The sequence below is a fragment of the Gadus chalcogrammus genome, chromosome 4 (assembly GCF_026213295.1).
Source record: "Gadus chalcogrammus isolate NIFS_2021 chromosome 4, NIFS_Gcha_1.0, whole genome shotgun sequence".
NCBI lineage: Eukaryota > Metazoa > Chordata > Actinopteri > Gadiformes > Gadidae > Gadus > Gadus chalcogrammus.
The window spans coordinates 19,986,434-20,008,357 of NC_079415.1; the positions used below are offsets into that span (position 1 = coordinate 19,986,434).

Here is a 21,924-nt window from a genome sequence, read left to right on the forward strand (position 1 = left end):
TTTAAAAACCACCAGCCGCCACTGGTGTACGTGTATGTGAGTGAGAGAACTGTGTACGCATATATCCCACCAATAAGAATCCACACACTACAATGAGGAAATCTCTATACTATAGGAGATCAACCACATCCACACCATGGTCATATTCTAATCTGTGGTGGCCTCAACACCAGGACTGGACAGGAGCCTGACACCATCAGCACACAGGGAGATAAACATCTACCAGGAGACAGGACCAAACCCTCCCTAAAGGTGTCCCACCTACTACGACAAAACAAGCATTCCAGAGATTTCTGGAGTCCCTCAATACAGATTTTTTTTCAACTCAATGATTCTATTCATGAATTCGGCCCGCAGCTTTCTCCGCAGGGAAAAACCGACACCAATCCTTCATCCCGGCCATGATCAGGGGTTGATTCAGAGAGTGCACGGAGAAGGGGGCCTTTCACAGAAGGTCCATTGTCGTGCTTTGGTGAGCAAGCGGACGAGATTGATTTTCTACTTTGGATGATGATGTTCTCTTGGATGGATAAAAACATAAGAATAAAAGATTACCCACCCAAGTTGCATGATCATGACCTGCTCGAGGTCACAGCACGTCTTTGTGTGGGAAACACCGCATAAGCTTAGTGGCTGGAATGAGCCACTTGTCAAAGTAGCACATCTTAAGTAAGCTTGATTGATATGGAAATATCATATTGTGTTTCCCCGGAAGTTACAGTAGGCGGTAGAGTGCATATGATGCCATTGACATGCGACTCACCGTTACCAAGAATAAAACTATGGATTTCTGAGTTTGAATATTATTGGAAACAATTTGAATAATGTAATTACAACATTCAACAAAATATTTATTGTTTTAATATTTGAATGCTTAAAGGTCCCATGGCATGCTACTTTATGGACGCTTTAATAAAGATATTAGTGGGCCCCAAACACAGTAATTGAAGACTAATTGGGCTACTTTTAACCATGTTAGGCTGGAAAAATTATCATTGGGCGGGAAATCTGCCCAATCTGGCAACGCTGTCGATAACAAACCCGGTCTGCATTGCCGTGGTGCTAAGTCTGAGAGACGCAGAGCAAGTGAAATCTGCGATAGCGAGATCCTAAATGCACATGGAAACATTGGAAACGGAGAGGACAGTGTTAACGTCTTATTACAAAAAACCATTCCATTCATTCAGAAAGAGGTAAGACCACTTCCCAAAAATCAAGGTCATCAGAAGTAATGGCAACGTCAGTGTTGTGAGTGCTACATGGTTTGCTAGGTACGCATGACTTACTGGTAGCAGTACAAGCAATTGTAACTGCAAATAACATAGCTAAATAACTTCAGTCAGTGAGGGCAAAAATAGGCCCAATAATAGGCCCAGATTTTTTTATATACTTTTACAAATCAATAGTAGGCCTGATTTGACTAATATGCTTTGCATCCTTTCCTTCTCAAATTACAGTGATGCCACTGGTGGCTTTGTATACATTTTGTTCACATAACTCCCTCCCTGCTATTTTGTAGTTCACCAAAACACCCTGAAACAACTTGAGTTCCACATTCTTATGCCACCATACACCAACAGTGCAAGCAGGCCATGGCAACCAAGCGCGCAGTCCTTCCTCCCTCACTTTAAAAACCACCAGCCGCCACTGGTGTACGTGTATGTGAGTGAGTGAGAGAACTGTGTACGCATTAGGGATGTGTCGGTCGCGACTGATTCGTTACAACGAACGAATCCCGAACGTGAACGACAAGAACTGGTTCCCCAAACAAGAAGAACTGGTTCTTTGATTCTTTTTTTTAACATCAACCAAACATATGGTCACGTAAATAAAATATACAACGAACAGAGCTCCGTCTCCCCGCGACTTATATTGATTGAGTCTACGACTTCCTCAAAGATTCAGCCAATGAGAGGTAGCCATGGTGTTGGAATGGCACCTGGGTAAACCAATGACAAGGCGGTACCGTCGAATATGCGCGCTTTCTCTCTCTGACGTATCTTGGGTCATACCATTCGACTCATATATCCCCCTACATTTTTCGAAAATAGACTTGACCTCCATCTGTTATTGGATAACGCATTTCCCAATCCCAGGAGGTCTTTGCTCCATTGTACGTCAATTTAAGAACCACCAAAGAAATTAACTGCAGTTCGTATTTTATTTATGACCATGCAAGTTCTGTAATGCCTGAACAATGAAGAATGTAAAGTAAAATAAAATTATAAATGTAAAACCATGAATGAAATATAGAGAGTAAGCAAGTGGTATAAATATTGGTGGGACGTTCGACATACTATATAGCAGGCATCTCCAAACGGCGGAATGTGGTCTTGACGGTCCTATCCGGACACACGACCAATTAAAAAAAAAATAAAAAAATAATAAAAAAAAGTTTTTTTATTTTAATTTTTTTAAGATGTAATCTGACGTAACGAACGAATCAAAACGAACGAATCAAATAAACGAATCGTTATAGTGAACTGAACTGAAAGAACTAGTTCCCGGAAAAGAATCATTTTGCCCATCCCTAGTACGCATATATCCCACCAATAAGAATCCACACACTACAATGAGGAAATCTCTATACTATAGGAGGAGATCAACCACATCCACCCATGGTCATATTCTAATCTGTGTGACATCAACACCAGGACTGGACAGGAGCCTGACACCATCAGCACACAGGGAGATAACATCTACCAGGAGACGGACCAAAACCCTCCCTAAAGTGTCCCACCTACTAACGACAAAACAAGCATTCCAGAGATTTCTGGAGTCCCTCAATACAGATTTTTTTCACTCAATGATTCTATTCATGAATTCGGCCCGCAGCTTTCTCCGCAGGGAAAAACCGACACCAATTCCTTCATCCCGGCCATGATCAGGGTTGATTCAGAGAGTGCACGGAGAAGGGGGCCTTTCACAGAAGGTCCATTGTCGTGCTTTGGTGAGCAAGCGGACGAGATTGATTTTCTACGTTGGATGATGATGTTCTCTTGGATGGATAAAAACATAAGAATAAAGATTACCCACCCAAGTTGCATGATCATGACCTGCTCGAGGTCACAGCACGTCTTTGTGTGGGAAACAACCGCATAGCTTAGTGGCTGGAATGAGCCACTTGTCAAGTAGCACATCTTAAGTAAGCTTGATTGATATGGAAATATCATATTGTGTTTCCCCGGAAGTTACAGTAGGCGGTAGAGTGCATATGATGCCATTGACATGCGACTCACCGTTACCAAGAATAAAACTATGGATTTCTGAGTTTGAATATTATTGGAAACAATTTGAATAATGTAATTACACAATTCAACAAAATATTTTATTTGTTTTAATATTTGAATGCTTAAAGGTCCCATGGCATGCTACTTTATGGACGCTTTAATAAAGATATTAGTGGGCCCCAAACACAGTAATTGAAGACTAATTGGGCTACTTTTAACCATGTTAGGCTGGAAAAATTATCATTGGACGGGAAATCTGCCCAATCTGGCAACGCTGTCGATAACAAACCCGGTCTGCATTGCCGTGGTGCTCAGTCTGAGAGACGCAGAGCAAGTGAAATCTGCGATAGCGAGATCCTAAATGCACAATGGAAACATTGGAAACGGAGGACATTGTTAACGTCTTATTACAAAAAACCATTCCATTCATTCAGAAAGAGGTAGACCACTTCCCAAAATCAAGGTCATCAGAAGTAATGGCAACGTCAGTGTTGTGAGTGCTACATGGTTTGCTAGGTACGCATGACTTACTGGTAGCATTACAAGCAATTGTAACTGAAAATAAACATAGCTAAATAACTTCAGTCAGTGAGGGCAAAAATAGGCCCAATAATAGGCCCAGATTTTTTTATTTACTTTTACAAATCAATAGTAGGCCTGATTTGACTAATATGCTTTGCATCCTTTCCTTCTCAAATTACAGTGATGCCACTGGTGCTTTGTATACATTTTGTTCACATAACTCCCTCCCTGCTATTTTGTAGTTCACCAAAACACCCTGAAACAACTTGAGTCTCACATTCTTATGCCACCATACACCAACAGTGCAAGCAGGCCAATGGCAACCAAGCGCGCAGTCCTTCCTCCCTCACTTTAAAAACCACCAGCCGCCACTGGTGTACGTGTATGTGAGTGAGTGAGAGAACTGTGTACGCATATATCCCACCAATAAGAATCCACACACTACAATGAGGAAATCTCTATACTATAGGAGGAGATCAACCACATCCACACCATGGTCATATTCTAATCTGTGGTGACCTCAACACCAGGACTGGACAGGAGCCTGACACCATCAGCACACAGGGAGATAAACATCTACCAGGAGACAGGACCAAAACCCTCCCTAAAGTGTCCCACCTACTACGACAAAACAAGCATTCCAGAGATTTCTGGAGTCCCTCAATACAGATTTTTTTTTTCAACTCAATGATTCTATTCATGAATTCGGCCCGCAGCTTTCTCCGCAGGGAAAAACCGACACCAATCCTTCATCCCGGCCATGATCAGGGGTTGATTCAGAGAGTGCACGGAGAAGGGGGCCTTTCACAGAAGGTCCATTGTCGTGCTTTGGTGAGCAAGCGGACGAGATTGATTTTCTACTTTGGATGATGATGTTCTCTTGGATGGATAAAAATATAAGAATAAAAGATTACCCACCCAAGTTGCATGATCATGACCTGCTCGAGGTCACAGCACGTCTTTGTGTGGGAAACACTGCATAAGCTTAGTGGCTGGAATGAGCCACTTGTCAAATTAGCACATCTTAAGTAAGCTTGATTGATATGGAAATATCATATCGTGTTTCCCCGGAAGTTACAGTAGGCGGTAGAGTGCATATGATGCCATTGACATGCGACTCACCGTTACCAAGAATAAAACTATGGATTTCTGAGTATGAATATTATTGGAAACAATTTGAATAATGTAATTACACAATTCAACAAAATATTTTATTTGTTTTAATATTTGAATGCTTAAAGGTCCCATGGCATGCTACTTTATGGACGCTTTAATAAAGATATTAGTGGGCCCCAAACACAGTAATTGAAGACGTTCCCGAAATTCAGCGTTGGTGCAGAATTACAGCCACTACGAGCCAGTCGCACATTGAGCTTTCCCCAAATGCGCCGTTTCGGTATCTGTAGCTTTAATGCAAATGAGGAGGAGAGATGCGGGTCAAGGAGGAGGGTGGGGGTGTGGCCCTGAGCAGCTTGCGACCACGTTACCATGCGCTCTGTTTACAGTGGAAGTTATCGCAATGGCGAGGCGCACACAGCCTTTGGCCGTGTTCTGTAAATATTCTAGAACACATGGAAGTCCTGGAGCTCTATATCTAAATAATATCATATTATAACGATATCTATATCATATCATATATATTATCACAGCAAAAAGCTGTGTGAGCCTCCAGACGATATTATGAATCTCAGACGACTGCGTCGTTGTACCACATCAATCTGAAGTAGTCTGAACCAGAAAGGGATAGTTGACCGCGGTTGTCTCCCGCCGGAGCCTCGCTGCTGAGGAACCACCGCCTCGGCAGGGGTCAGCGCTTAGGCACCACTGCCTCCTGCAGCGGGCAGCGCCGAGGCGGTGGTCCCTCGGCAGAGGGAAGCGGGGCTCAAGCGAGTAGGGTCTGTCTGCGTCCTGCAAGACGGAGGCGTAACATGTAGTAGGCGTAACTTGTAGTAGGAGGCGTGTCTTGTGCTTTCCTAAATCGCGGTACATGCGAGATCTTCCTCTTATAAACTGTCTTAAAAAAAGTCTTGTAAATCACGGTTCACACATTATGCAAGCTCTTCCTTGAAGTCGAAGTCTGAAGTTAAGATCATGTTGGTAAGTAAAAATAAGTGGATTACTAATCCCCCATCTGTAGCCAGGAAGGCTTGCAGACACACCCTCCACACATTCCAAAATGTACCTTTTGCATATTTGAGCCTTTGTCTATCTAATTATTTTGACTTTAGGATGAAAGCTGCTTTCTAAGGTGCTAGCTATGTTTACATTACTTTACGACCAGCCACGGTTGAGATGCACACTGAACAGTCACAAAATACTCTATACTGTGAAGGCTAGTAGATGTTGCTTGCTTCTTTCTGCCCCGAGTTTGCACAGTGCAACAGTGATGACGTAGCTGAGAAATTGAAATGCATTGAAGACCGGCAAATATATATAAATGAAGGCTTGTAATGTGAACGCTATAATATGAAGGCTTTCTCATAACTATCCTCCTGTTAGTGAAATTGTTCTTGTCTTGTTTCCATCAGTAATATTTATTTTAATTCATTGTTTTCTATCTCATGCAGGATCTTGAAAACATGCAGGAAGCGAGCAAGTGGCTAAAACAGATGAAGGAACAGAACCTCTTCAAAAGGTTTAGTCCAGGTGCCACGCTTCCTTGGCATGGGAGACAGCGAGGCTATACAATCCCAAGAGAATTACATCGAAAATGGTGACACCTTAATTGCTAAAGAAAAGCATGAAGTTATGGATCCTTTTCTATTCATGTTTGAGCATTATGAGGACATGCAATTGTTTTTTTGGAAAACTTTTTTTTTGGAAAATAATACTACAATTAAAGTCCATTGTGGATTGTTTTTACCGAAATGTATTCAATACAATTCTTTGAATAATTATCTGCCGTCTATTCGTTCAAAGGTATAAAGGGATAAAGTAGGCTAAACTTAAGCAGGTTCCCCATGTTAAACTTCTATATGCATTAGGCTACATGTCATTGTAAAATTGTAATAGGCTTCTTCTCTTAAATGCATATGACTCAGGGATGTCAGTTTCACGTAAGCCAGTAAGGCTATGATTAAGCTAATCAAGAGCATATTCTTAAATGAGCGGGTCGGGTGCATTATTTTCATATAAGGACTAATATCCGAGGTCCGAGTTGCTGTCATTTATGTTCCCGTGCTCCACTGCTACATACAGATCACTTCCGCAATTTAGAAAAGTACTAGTCACGCCTCCTACTTCCGCGATTTAGAAAAGTACAAGACACGCCTCCTACAAGTCACGCCTCCGTCTTGCAGGACGCAGACCGATACTATTGGCTCAAGCGGGAGAAATTTGCGGGGCACAATCCCTTTCCCCTCCATGTCGTGGTGCATGTAATTCAGGGAGCCAAAGCCAAAGTTCCTTTCCCATAATTCCTTCACAACCATGGCTGAGATAACCCCCACTACGAGTCTCATTGTGGAAATACCAGAGACGAGAGTCTGACGTGTTATGCGCCATAAAACCAACAGCAGAACGGTTATCCAAATAACAAAGAAGTGTACAACACTTGCGGTACAGTCCAGGAGCTCTATTTCTAAATTATATCATATAATACATAGATATCTATATCATATAATACATATTTCCACGGCCAAAAGCTGTGTGCGCCTTCAGACGATATTATGAATCAGAAACGACTGCGTCGGGTTCTCCGACGTCTCTGGTTCTTCCACGTCCACATCAATCTGAAGTAGGCTGAAACACGACATGGAGGAGAAAGGGATTGTTGACCGCGGTTGTCTCCCGCCGGAGCCTCGCTGCTGAGTCACCACCACCTCCTGCAGCGGGCAGCGCAGAGGCGAGGGTCCCTCGGAAGCGGGAAGCAGGGCTCAAGCGGGAGACATTCGCAGGCAAAAATCCCTTTCTCCTCCATGTCGTGGTTCATGAACTTCAGGGAGTCAAAGCCAAAGTTCCTTTCCCCCAATTCCTTCTCAACCATGGTTGAGATAACCCCCACTACGAGTCTCGTTGTGGAAATACCAGAGACGAGAGTCTGACGTGTTATGCGCCATAACCCCAACAGCAGAACGGTTATCCAAAAGCAAAGAAGTGTACAACACTTGCGTTACAGTGTGTGTAATCACACACACACACACACACACACACACACACACACACACACACACACACACACACACACACACACACACACACACACACACACACACACACACACACACACACACACACACACACACACACACACACACACAGCTCATTGGCGGGCCAAATTCTCTGGGATGGCAAGGCAGAGAAAGGGGAAGTGGCATCTCCCCTTATGACGACATACAGGGAAAATTCCAAAACGGCGCGTCTGAGCTTTGATCTTTCAAAGTCGGAGCAGAATGCCTAGTGCTCGTTTTACACCCAACAAAATTTCGAGCTACTGGGGGAGCATAGGTAGGCTAGGGGAACTCATATTAATGTTCCCATGGCATATTTTCATGCCATGGGATCTTTAAATGTTACACATAATACATTTAAGGGGCTCCCATAGTGCTGATGTCTTTGGGATCATGAGAACAACTGTCAATCTTGCTGATTCCAACACTGGACGTAAGGTGTTCGTCAGAAAGGTATTCAAATAATGTTCTGAGGTCGGAAGCCCAAATATTCTTCATAATCCTAACATTAACAGGAGCGCAACCGCACCCTGGGTCGCAGTGAGCTTACCAACAGTGGCCTGCAGCAGGCCGGCGTGGTCTTGCAGAAACATGAACTGCTCGAGGTCAGAGGTCATCTCACACAGCACATCCAGCAAGCTGATGACTGTCAGCGCCTCCTAAAGGTCAAACGGGGAACTACACATCACTATGATGTCTAAACACAACACACTTGGAATTACAACTCACTTTGATATCTTTATAAGACACACAGGGATCTATACCTCCCTCCGATATCCCTACAGGACACACAGGGATCTTCGCCTCACTATGATGTGCCTACAGGATACACAGGGATCTACAACAGACTTTGATGTCCCTATTGGACTTAGCTGCCTGTAGCTGCGTTTCCACCAAAAGTTAGAAAGTTTGTAGCGAAGTACGGCAGTTTGCGGTGATGGGGATTGGTTGCACATACTTTAATACATCCATGTTTTGGGGACGTCAGTTTCCCTGTCAGATAACTAAAAGTAGGCTATCACTTTTTCAGCACATATAACAGAAACATACACACACGAGGGGGAAGGGGGTACCTTATGGTCTAATGTGGACTGTGAATGTGAGTCAGCTCTGCACCAAATAAGTGTCATCGTGTGGTGGTGGTCATACCTCGTCTCCGTCAGCAGACCCTGAGGCAAGCGCCAGGACAGCTCTGCAGCCTGTCTGGAAAGAAGAGGCCAGGTGGGCCGCCACGCCCCCTGGGATCCCACTGTCCCCACCACCCCCTTCCCCCAGCTGGGCCGCCAGCAACTCCAACAGGGTCATCCTATATTACATTAATGTATATACAGTTTATATCAAATTATGTGTTTTGCCCGCCAGACGTATCACATTAGAAAATTCTAATTGGGCGAGGTCCGGCGGGCACATTGCAATGGTCAGGACTGACGCAAAGGGTAAATTATGTCCTGCAGAGGCGACTTCAATCTTTGTCCAAGCTTTGCGTGAACTCATATACTTGACTGCTGCAGCTCTCTTATTCCCTTGGGGACACAGAGACTCTGAATTTGTTGAAATCTAGTCCCTTTACCAAACCGATTTATTATTGTGCGTGATTGCCGATTACGTAAATGTGCAAACGCGTATTCCCCCCCCGCCAAGACTCCACGTCCTAGCCCCCCCCCCCCCCCCCCCCACATATTGCTACCTGGTCTGTGGGAAACACTGTGGTCCTTTGCTGCATGTCTTCCCCTCTATCTCCCATACCATCCCGTATATCTCACTCTATCATAAAAATATATATATATATATATTTCAGTTGACTACCTCGACCGCATGAGCTGCAGCACAAAGATAACAGCAAAATAGATTCAACTATGATATATCTGAGTGGGGACAACAATCTTCCTTTGGTACTTTTCGTAGTTTCATATTTCCATACATCGATTGAAACAACACATTGTAATTCAGATGCTCATGATCACTAAAATGTCATTATTCGTATGAAAAACGAAGGATAAAAATATAGTACTGTGTACTTGTGATTATCCATTATTATCATCCATGACAGCGAAGTGGTTTCAGTCTGAACATTTCTATCCCGATTGAGATGACCCTTTGACCTTGTGTTGCCTGTGTCCCAGGGTAAAAATATATATCAATATATCGCATTTCATATCATCATATAACTAACACAAATTACATTTTGTAGTTACTTCAATTGTGATTGTACGCTTTGGTTGTTCTCAGCCTCAATTGTCAATAACTTGGATAAAAAAACGAATCTAAAAAGACTTAATGTAAATGTTTATGTAAATGTTTTATTTACAGTGTAATGTAATTTGAGAAAAAGGAATTAGCCAAGTTAAATTCAGACTGTGAACTAGGTGTAGAATCACCTCTCCAGGTGAGAAATCCCAGAGTACATGCTGACCACCAAAGCTGAGGACTTGAGGAAGTGTTGGGTGGCGATCAGAACCCTGCAAACACACTCCTGGTCAATCAATGACGCAAACCTGGTCAATCATTAATACAACGCACGCACGCACGCACGCACGCACACACACACACACACACACACACACACACACACACACACACACACACACACACACACACACACACACACACACACACACACACACACACACACACACACACACACACACACACACACACACACACGTACGTCCAGTCGAGGTCGGGGTGAGTTCGGCAGAGCTCCATGACACGGAGGGCTAGAGGGATATTGTCGGGCTTGGCCAACTCCTCCACCTTTTCTTCATCCAGACAGGTGTGCAGCACCATGGAGGCATAGCTCACCACCTTCTCATCCTTTCCACTCAGCAGATCTCTGCTCCCACACAAAAGGAGAACATCTTGGTATCATTATGAACCACTTAGAGTACAACAAGTACAACCACTTGGACACTCCTTGAACCCATTAAAACAATGTATAACCAAATATAACCAGAACAACTCTTTACCAGTTAACCATTAATTACATCTAAGAATCATTCGGAACATCTTACTAGCCAGTGTTATGACCATCCATAGAACAAATTAGAACCAATTACAATAAATAGACCAAAACTGAACTAATTAAAACCAATTTATTCTAGAACAGATGCTTCGATATCACGAGAGACTGCTCATAACATTGACTGGAGATAAGGTCAGTGGACAAAAGTTTAGTGTTAGGGTTACGTATAGTTTTGAAGGGTCTACAGCAGGGATGGGCAACTGGCGGCCCGCGGGCCGCATCCTCACTCAGTGCGGCCCGCATCCTCACTCAGTCAGGCCCGCACATAATAAAATAAATAAATAAATAAATAATAATAATAATAATAATAATAATAATTGATCGAGTTACAGAAAACTCGGTCAAGAAAGATGAGAAGAATTCATAAAATTTGAAGGCAAACCCATGCGTCTAGTTTGCTTAGAAGCGATATCAGTCATTAAAGATATTCACTTAAAGCTATACTGTATGATGTGAGAGAGCTAGCATGATTTGAAATTTGCTTCTCTTCGGAGTTCCGTTTAACTCCTCCCCCACCCTTCAGGACTCCCTGCCCCCACCCCTCGACACAGAGCCGTGCACGAGCGCTGCTGCTGCTTACGGGTTACTTCAACGGCAACCATTGCGTCACTTTTCATGCCATTCAACTCCCTCAGCTGTCGCCATCGCTGAAAAGCTAATCCAATATTTATTCTCGTTTTCCTCGAGCAGTCTCCAACTTCTTTTTTGTTGCTGCCTTTCAGTTTCTGTCTTTCTTTTTCTTGCCTTTTTAAAAGGATGAACCGGGGCAAGTAACGGTGGCAGTGGTAACTTCAGTTGTTTCTCTTCCATTGTGTAAACGTTGTAGGCTCACTAGTCCACTGTCATGAACTACTATGACAACAACGCTTTCTTTGCCCTCCGTGAACGCGCTCAGGGCGGCTCAGGCTCGTACACAGATGGGAGAGAACGCGCAGGCTTGTGATTGGTTCTTTAGATTCGGGTACAGTGTCTCCGATTGGTAAGCATTTTAACAGGTTTATAGCAGATACAGAATTCGTTTCTTTTTCGCTTCTTTTTCATTGCCCATAAGTTATTTATTGCTGTCAGGATGTAAAAAACAATTTCAACAACATATTAAAAAGTGCATATTGCTGGATCCCGTACAATATTCCTTTAAGTCGCCACTACAACTACTACAACTGCTTGTTGGGTTTGAGTTCATTGAGTTGTTGCACTTAATGTTGGGCCACTGTTTTTCAGTTTTTTGACTTCATTGAATGATGATGTATGTGAGCCCTTTGCACTGATAAAAATACTGACCATTCATATGGCTGTTTGAGCATGGAAAACATGAAATTAATGTATGTGTTGGTTCAATTAACATACCGTACATAGGTTATGATTCTGGATGATTTTTTAGGTAGTGGACATCCCCAAAATGCACCAGAATACAGGAAATCATATCAAAATTGTGTAGCTTCTCTCAGCTCACGTTTAGTTGAAGTGTGCAGTCATGTGGCCCTCCGATGGTTATGATGAAAAATGTGGCCCTCTTTATCATGAAAGTTGCCCATCCCTGGTCTACACAGACAGTGTTTTGTCATTACATTGTAAAGTTTCGAACAAACCTTTATCAAAACTGTTGCACTTGCTTTAGAGATGCATCTACAGGATGAAACTTTTAACTCCGTATATATATTAGGGCTGCAACTAACGTTTATTTTAATAATAGATTAATCTGTCGATTATTTTTTCGATTAATCGATGAATCGGATAAAAAAAAAAGAAACATTTTGAGTTGCCGCATCTTCATTCAAAAACTGAACATTACTTCAAATTCACAGTGCAGACTGAAGTGTAAAAACACCAGGTTATTGCTCCAACGTCCCGAAACTATTAAAAGTAATATTAAATAATAAAAAATTAAAAAAACATAACTTGGATAACACAAAAAAAAACATACAATGTATGATATACTTTAATATGTATTTAAGGGATGTCCATGGTTAACCGGTCAAACCTATTGATACTCCTTGAAATAGAACTTGTAATATTGCTTTAATTGCTGATAAGATGATGATAGTCCAAGATAGGACATTAAACAGGTCATAATTCTATCTTTACTATCTATTTTTTTATTACTGGGAAAACAAGTTTTCACCAAAATCTCAATTATTGTAATTTTTTTTTCTGCTGCATTTGAACGCATCAATCATATTACTGAGCCGACCTGAACGAATAACATTTGACACTGTTTGTGGCCATTGGTTAGTTGTTTTTTTTAAGCTAACTAGCTCTATATCCTGCCGATTTTAACATGGATTTAAAAACTGCATTACTATTTTTAACTGACGGGACTTTCTACACCGTCCGGTTGTGTGATTACTACCGCTGCTTTGAATGACTGTTGATGCACGCGGTGCCGACTCCGAGCCCGTCTGCACAACGTCTGCAGCAGCAGCAGCTGACAGAGTTTTCGGTTGGACTAGACTGATACTGAGTTGAAGGAGTTTTTTTAACCCAAAGACAGTGAAGGTACAACACTTTTATGTAGGCCTACAGTCCAGTTTTAAGATATGACCAAAATACAAGCTGTGGTCGCTCACACTAAAGCTCGCTGTGGGCGTGCATGAACCATGAACCAACCTGTCGGCGGCTGGCTGTAAACAGTGCTGCGCCTATGAGTAACTTATTAATCGCGCGACACAACAAATCGACGAACAAATTCGTTGCCAACGCATTTAGTAATCGATTTTTATCGATTCGTTGTTGCAGCCCTAATATATATATATATATATATATATTCAAAATCCCTTAGTTAAGTATAATATGTTAGCTAGGAAAATACAAAATCATCCCTGAATGAAAGCAGAAATTAAATACGCATCACATGCAAAAGTGTTTCTACGCTGAGACTCACAGCATCAGGTGTGGGAGGCTGAGCGTCCAGAGGCTGTCCTTACAGAGCTGGTTCCCAACGGCCATGTTCCCCAGGAACTGGAGCCCACAACGCAGGGCTGGCAGACAGACACACCAGGACGTTATTAAACAATACATGACAGCATGTTGAACCATACATGATAGATCATTTTTCACAGAAACATACGATACAATAGAATATGTTGTGTTTTATTGTTGTTTTTGTATTGAGTCTATTTTTATACATTGTACTATGGATCTTCATGTGTCCTGAATAAAATCATATATATATATATAATACCAATATAAGAAGACTTAATAATACAAATATGAGTTAGTAGTATTGTCTTATTAATCTGCTTGGCACTGACTTAGTATTAGCTAAGTGATATTTATTAGCTTATATTTAGCTTGGGATTGGCCTCGGAAATTTGCTTGCAAGTGAGGAAAGGACAGACTAAAGACTTACGGTCCAGCGCAACTCCCCCGCACTGCAGATATAGACGCTGCAGCACACTGATTACCTTCAGCGACTCATCGATGAAGCTCAGATCGCTGAACAAAAACAGACATGATGTGGAATTCTGCGGCAATTAATTGAAGGCCTCTTTTCTGCCACCAGGTCGAGGTTGAAACCATTTACAAATCAATCCAGATATGATTCCAAAGTGGAAATGTCAGCCCAACTTTACGATGTAGACAGATAAAACTCAAGCCTGCCAGTTGCCGACCAGGTCGTACATCTGGATAAACACTCTATAGAACTAGTGGATACATCACCACTCGAAATATTACTAACACCTATCACATCTAATGGAACACTTTTTTTTTTCAATGTCGTCTTTCTTTTGAGGAATGCAGATTTTAATGTTTTTTACTGAGTAACGCCTAAAGATAATTTGCTGTTTGAAACGTCCCTCATAATTGCTCAGTGGGTAATACCTGAGCAGTGCCTGGTTCCGGGGGCTCTGGACGCATGCGTTCCTCTGAGCCCTGAAGCACTCAGCCATCAACTGAAGGTTCAGTTCATCCCCCTCCTCCTCGCCTTCTCCAGAGGCCTCTAGCTCCTCTCTGAGACGGGACAGAAGGCTCCAGAGAGAGCAGAATACATCCTTCTCCACCTCCTCCCTAATCAGAGAACACAATGTCAGAGATGATGTGGAACAATGTGTAAAGAGACTAAGAAAAGTTTGATTTGTTATAATAAGCCTTAGAAAAGGACCCATAAAGGATACCGTATGGGTAAAAAATAAATTGTAACCGCCCCTCCAAGCTGAAACATCTGTAAGGTGTATAATTTGTCAAAATGACTTTCTTGTACAGTGTGCGCAAATATTAAACAATAGCAATATAGCACCATTACCTTATGGAATCAATGCACGTTGTGTCCCTACAGAGTATGTGAAACAGTCAATTACAAGTACTTCACAAAATGAGCAACCTCAGCGCTACTACTTTTGTTTATGGGAGTGGCAGGACAGGCTCAGATAAACAAACCAGTACGCCCAGTAAAATACGTTCAGTGTTTCCCCTAGAATTTTTTTTAGGCCCGGTGGTAAGAGCTGATAGTGTGATTTGTTATAAATATTTCACGGGATGCTAGAGTATTTGTTGGTATTTGTTGGACGGGGGGGGGGGGGGGGGGGGGGAGAGCGATTGTTGACGGGGGGGGGGGGTTGTATGTCTTCAAACTTCGTCTGGGCAATGAGGAAAAAGTCAATGATAAAAAATTTTTTTATCATGGCCATAGTCTCGTCAATGTGTGGGAAACACTGAACAGTGTTTTTATAAAAACAAAGTTGATTTAATGTAAACTAATTTCATGTACAGGAGCATAAAGCACCAATACATATTGAGATAGCTGGTGGTGAGCTTGGATGGTTATGATATTATGGCTAATAATAATAATAAAAAAAAAAAAATAAAAAAAAAAAAAAAAAAAATTTTTTTTTTTTTTTTTTCTCTTTTTCATTTTTTTGGCCGGTTGTTGGCCTGGCGGGGGCGCTCGTTGGCCTGGCGGGCCGCCAGGCCTGAACAATGGTAGGGGAAACACTGACGTTTATACATAAGCAGATCTTCAGCATATTTTCAAAAGCGGGCCCCAAGAAGCAATAAAAAAATAAAAAATAATCACCTTAAAACATTACCGAATTGTTGACCGTGGTGATTTTGCCAAGAGTATGATAATACGGGTCTCTCAAAAGTCGGACACATCCGCAGACATTTCGGAGATATTCCTGAAGACATTTCACAGGCCTGGACAATAAAATGTCATTGCGTGCCAACGACGGAAGTGTCTCCGTAGTGTAGCTGAATAATCATTGTTAATAATCATTTTAGGGTGTAATTGTTACTGATTTCAGCCCGGAAACATACGATAATGCCAGAATAATGGCAGCCAACTGTTTCGAAAATTCTAACTATGGATTTACAAATCATGGACGAAATAACATGATTAAAGATTATAGCAAAAATGATTTAAATTATTTATTTTACTGATTTCAATGGATAATAACTCATAATCTCTGTCACATGGCAACTCCTAGGCAGTGAAAAACGTAAATTGCTTTTTATATTATTCAATTTCGCCGATTAATATTTATCTTGACAACAGTCAATGTGTTTGCGGTTTGTCACACAGTCAGCTAGAGTCAGATAAACAATGTATTTCCTAAGTTTTTAAATCTATAATTACTGCATAATAAGATTTTGCTGCTACCTCGATTGCACGCCACGCCATTTTATTGTCCAGGCCTGTGAAATGTTTACGAAATGTCTATGGATGCGTCTTGATGTATCCCAATGGAGTGGCGAAGTCACGCCCCTTCCGGTAGGGCTCATGGGACCTATGAGATCGAAAAATATGAATGGGTGTCAATGGAGAGAAAATTATTATTTTCTGGTCCCAGTCTTTATATGCCCTGGATTACACACATGTTGTTTGTGGATTTAAATGATAATTTTTCATGCAAAGTAAACTAAAACATTTCGTGAAGAAGTTTGATAATTTTAGGTTTTATGTGAGGCCGCTTTGTGAACTACAGCTCTTCGCTGCTCTCGACGCATATGATATACGTCACCACACCCGCACATGGAACTCGGCACAGAGATGGCACATAACTAAAACTCTCCACATGCCCCGACTTATAGTGGTTTTCACCTCTTTCTATGCTTTTATCCTCGCCTTGAAAAAAAAGTGGTGAAGTGGAGCAGAGAGATCGCCATCTCTGTGCCGAGTTCCAAGCGCGGGTGTGGTGACGTATATCATATGCGTCAAGAGCAGCGAAGAGCTGTAGTTCACAAAGCGGCCTCACATAAAACCTAAGATTATCAAACTTCTTCACGAAACTTTTTAGTTTTCTTTGCATGAAAAATTATCATTTAAATCCACAAACAACATATGTGTAATCCAGGGCATATAAAGACTGGGACCAGAAAATAATTATTTTCTCTCCATTGACTCCCATTCATATTTTTTCGATCTCATAGGTCCCATGAGCCCTACCGGAAGGGGCGTGACTTCGCCACTCCATTTGAGTAATAGATCGTTCAGATGACGCTCTGATTCTACTTCCGTTCGGACACTGGGGCCAGATGACGTTGTACCCATCTGTTGGCAGCGACTTTGCTCAGTTTTAAACGTTGTACTGGTAAACCAGCTTAAGATAAGGACAAGTGCAGCGTTCCCTACAGCGGCAATATACAATGTGCTTCTCATATATAAAAGCAAAAGGATAGTAGGTGATAGTTTACAAGGAAATAAAGGCTTGCAAGCTTGAAACTGTTTACTTCCGACTGCTTTTTGACTAGCGAGTAAAAGAAAAAGGTTACCGCTATGAAGGCAAAAAGTTACATGTTTTGCCTTTGATTTTTTACATACAAAGCGTATTGCCAGAAATTATGTAGTAAGCGGACCAATCATAATCATAGCCAGGCCCGGATTAACAAATCATAGGCCCCTGGGCACAAATGTCTGAAGCCCCCCCCCCCCCCCCCTCCCCGAAAAAAAAAATCAGGAAAAAAGCGAAACCACTCAATTGACTGTCAATTTTTCATCAATTTTTCATCTCTACCGCGGTTTTTTTTTTTCACCATAGGTGGACTGGCTCAATTGACAGGTTATGGGAGGGGGGTTAACTGTCACATTAGGCCACTATATTGTTCAGAATCATATTGCTGTTCTTATGACATTCGTTTTAATAATGAATTTTAAATGAATACCTTATTTAATAATACCATGTATAACTATTTTAAGAGTACAAACATTCATAAAAAAAAGAAATAAAAAAAAAAGTTTCTTTCGTGTGGTGCCCCCCCACTGGCTGGGAATGGTTGGGGCCCCTGGGCACAGTGCCGTGTGCCCTAATGGTAGATCCGGCCCTGATCATAGCTCTTGCGGCTGCGTCGCCTCGACGCAAGGTTACGATTTTTGGGAGGCGCACATCAGGCCATTACGGGGGAGGCAAAGAGGGGCCACAAGGAGGTAATGGGTTTGTAACGCGTCAACGGAACCATAAAGAACCCTTAAGCCCGAGCGTAATCACTGAAGATGTATCTCGTTATTACGAAGAAACATGAACGGAACATGCGTGTTCCAGATGCCTCGGACACCAGCCTTCCGAGTTGCAAGTGGGGAAATCTCAAGGCTTCCATGCGGCATTTCACGAAGGAACACCCCCTTTCGGTTGGTTCCCCTCGGAATTCTGAGAGTATACCGAGTCCAGTGATGACGCTCTCAACAAAAAATTTTGCGCCAGTATAGCGATTTATTTTCTTTGTAGGCTACGTTGGTCATTTTAATGTTGATTTGAAAAGCTCTGACACACAAGGTCACCAATTTATGCATTGCACGGTCTTGCTGTGCGTGCAATACAATGTAAAGTTGTGTTGTTTGTTTTCGAGCTGGTTTGCCAAAGAGTACACCGGGATCCCACCGGACGCGTACGCGCCGCGGAACGGCTGCGTCCTCTGCCCTGCGTCCATTCCTACCGGGCGCGTAACGCCCCGTGCCCACTACATGCGTCCGTCGACTGATGTGGGAAGGCGTTGCTGACTGATGGGGGAGTAGTCTTTGCAGAGGCATCCGTCAGCCAATCAAATCGCTTCGCCGGGTTCTTCCCGCTACTTCCTGCTTGTTGCGATGCAAGATGACCCGCTTTCCCGCTTTCCAGTATCGTCAGAGCCCGAGTCGCGTCACAGTGCTTAAATTTGCAGACGCGATCTGATTGGATGACGGATCCGTCGCTGCCGAAAAAGTTGAACATTTTTCAACTTCTTGACTAACGCCTCGTGCCCACTGCACCGTCAGTCAACGGACGTCAGAAGGCGTGGCTGACGGATGGGGGAGTAGTCTTTGCAGATGCATCCGTCAGCCAATGAAATCGGCTTCGCCGGGTTCTTCCCGCTTCTTCCTGCTTGTTGCGAGGCAAAATTACCCGCTTTCCCACTTTCCAGTATCGTCAGAGCCCGAGTCGCGTCACAGTGCTTAAATTTGCATACGCGATCTGATTGGATGACGGATCCGTCGCTGCCGAAAAAGTTGAACATTTTTCAACTTGACGGTGGCGAACGCTCCAACGTCAACTGACGGATCCACAATGCATTGCGCGACCGTCCCCATTCAAAGTCAATGGGCAACGGACAACTGACGGAGGTAGTGGGCACGGGGCGTGAGCCGAAGGCTCCAACGGAACGTACGGATCCACAATGCATTGCGCGTCCGTCCCCATTAAAGTTAATGGGGATAACGCAACGGACGCATGTAGTGGGCACGGGGCGTAACGGCAGCGTAGCGCTGCCTTGCGAGCCAGCCGTATTCACGCGAGATCACGAGATCACGCGATAATCCTAAACCTAATGTACTCACCTTCCACTCCCAAAACTATTGCAATTAAATGCCACGCTTTGTCCTTTCTGACATTTTCCTTATAAAAAGGATGATTTGGTACATAAATGACTTCATGTTGCTGAACTTCGACAATGAGTCTCTCGTCGTCAATGTTGCCGACCCTCTGAGCAGACCCACCGGTCATGACGTAATAATGTTGATGTGAAGTTACTGAGTATTGTGTTTTATTTTGAAAATTTACCGGATGCTCTATGGCTTTTACTTTTCACTTCCTGCCCGGCTCGACCTGCTCTGTCGAAATTGACGCGGTTTAGCAGCGGCTCGCGGCAAAAATAGAATTGGACGGAAAGATAGCGCCGCGGCGCGGCACGGCGCTCCTGGGAGGTTGCTGAAACGTTCCGCGGCGCGCCCGGTGGAAATGGTCTCATTGATTATAGTGGAAGCGATCAGCAGCGTGACCGCGGCGCAGCCGTCCCGCGGCGCGTACGCCTCCGGTGGAATCTAGCCTTTATATAGCTAACATTAAACAACGACTAGCCAATGACATCACACAATCACAAAGACAAACGGGAAAGCTATAAGCGCTACGAGACAGGAAATCACGTCACAAGTGCAACTCGGAAGGCTAGTGTCCGAGGCATCGGGAACAAACCATAAAGGCGAGTTCACGGTTCTGGTGATAACGAGACGGCTCCCCAGTAATGACGCTCACGTTTACGAGTGTTCCCGACAGCTACCGTTCATGTGCACTGCGTTGGGAATCTAAAAGTTCTTCACAGCAGGGCTTTTTTGTCCGATAAAAAAAGTCAGAACTTAACAGAACTTAGGATCAGTTCCAAGTTCGAACTCCTTTATTTCCTTGTAGCCAATCACCTACTATCCTTTTGCTTTTATTCATGAGAAGCTCATTGTATTGCCACTGTATGGAAGGCTACACTTGCCCTTATCTAGAGCTGGTTTACCAGTGCACAACGTTTTAAACTAAGCAAAGTCGATGCCAACAGAGGGTTACAACGTCAATCAATAGTAAAGTAGCCTATGTGATATCATGGTTGATTATTTTATATTGAGTCAAACGTCCACGCTCCGCCATGTACATGCGCGTCACTGGTAAACCATGTCACCAACTGGTCAACTCTGTTATCAAAACCTGGCCCCAGTTAACCCTAACCCTAACCAAATGTTTTCCCCATAATTTCCAGCGATTTGAACGCACCATAAGACCCAAATAATACCAGGGATAATACGGAATGGTAACGGTACCAGTGACGGGGTATAATAGTTCTTTGATAATATTCTGCTTTATTGTGTGCATCTTAGCATGAATTGATATTCTCGTCTAGTAATGAACCTTCATGAAAACCTGAAAAGGCGCAGTGCATTTTTAAGGTAAGAACAAATTTGAAATAAATTACTAATATAACTACATCTAAGAATTACTTTAATAAAAACCATACAATTCAATACCATCTATGAAACAGTCAAATTAACTGGCCACATAAAAATGGCAACAGCCAATATCATTACAAGACACAAGTCAGAATGACTAATGATAAAGGCCGTTAAAAGAAGACATATCCTAGTAGGCCTAGTAAAACAAAATCAAACCTGTATTCCTGTCTCCGCAGCATAGATGTAAATGATTTTAAGGCATTTAAATGGTTAGGGCACAACTTTTCATTTAATAGTCCGGAGAAGAAAGAAGAAATGTCCATAGCGCTGTCTGTGGGGGCTGCCATGTTGGTAGCTGGTGTGGGCGGGGCTTCGGGGCGCGTGCAGGCTTCCGGTGCGTTACGTTAGAGCGGCGAAGTTCCGCCCCTTCCGGTGAAGCCCATAGGAACTATGAGATCGAAATATATGAATGTGTTTCAATGGAGAGAAAGTAATTATTTTCTGGTCCCAGACTTGATGTGCCCTGGATTACACATATGTTTGTTTGTGGATTTAAAAGATCATTTTTAATGTCAAGAGTTTGACCGTTTATTGTTCTGTTGAAGGCTGTAGAGGAAACACAATGGGAAAGACTAAATGTCTCTATGTGCCGTCACGCTCCCTGCGACTGCCGTGGGCAAGATCGACAATCTCCCCATCGGCATAACTGAAACTCTCCACATGCCCTGACTTATAATGGTTTTCACCTCTTCGATGCTGTTATCCTCCCCTTGGAAAGAAGCGGTGAAGTGGAGCAGAGAGATCGCCATGGCCGTTTCTCAATTCCAAGTACGCGAACAACAGACTCGCGGACTTGGAAGT

The 21,924-nt window shown here is 42.9% G+C and overlaps 1 protein-coding gene across 1 annotated transcript in view; it reads right to left on the reverse strand.

Annotated features, from left to right (window-relative positions):
- atxn10 (ataxin 10) overlaps positions 1-21,548 on the reverse strand; it is a 32,789-nt gene extending 11,241 nt beyond the window's left edge. Inside the window, exons 1-8 of the mRNA XM_056587969.1 lie at positions 21,280-21,548; positions 14,766-14,951; positions 14,293-14,378; positions 13,825-13,921; positions 10,590-10,754; positions 10,300-10,380; positions 9,071-9,227; positions 8,472-8,580 (exon numbers count right to left, since the gene is read on the reverse strand). Of these exons, the coding sequence (XP_056443944.1) occupies positions 8,472-8,580; positions 9,071-9,227; positions 10,300-10,380; positions 10,590-10,754; positions 13,825-13,921; positions 14,293-14,378; positions 14,766-14,951; positions 21,280-21,410 (1,012 nt within the window). The 5' untranslated portion in view covers positions 21,411-21,548. The remainder of the gene's footprint in view (positions 1-8,471; positions 8,581-9,070; positions 9,228-10,299; positions 10,381-10,589; positions 10,755-13,824; positions 13,922-14,292; positions 14,379-14,765; positions 14,952-21,279) is intronic.
- Between the last annotated feature and the right edge of the window lie 376 nt (positions 21,549-21,924).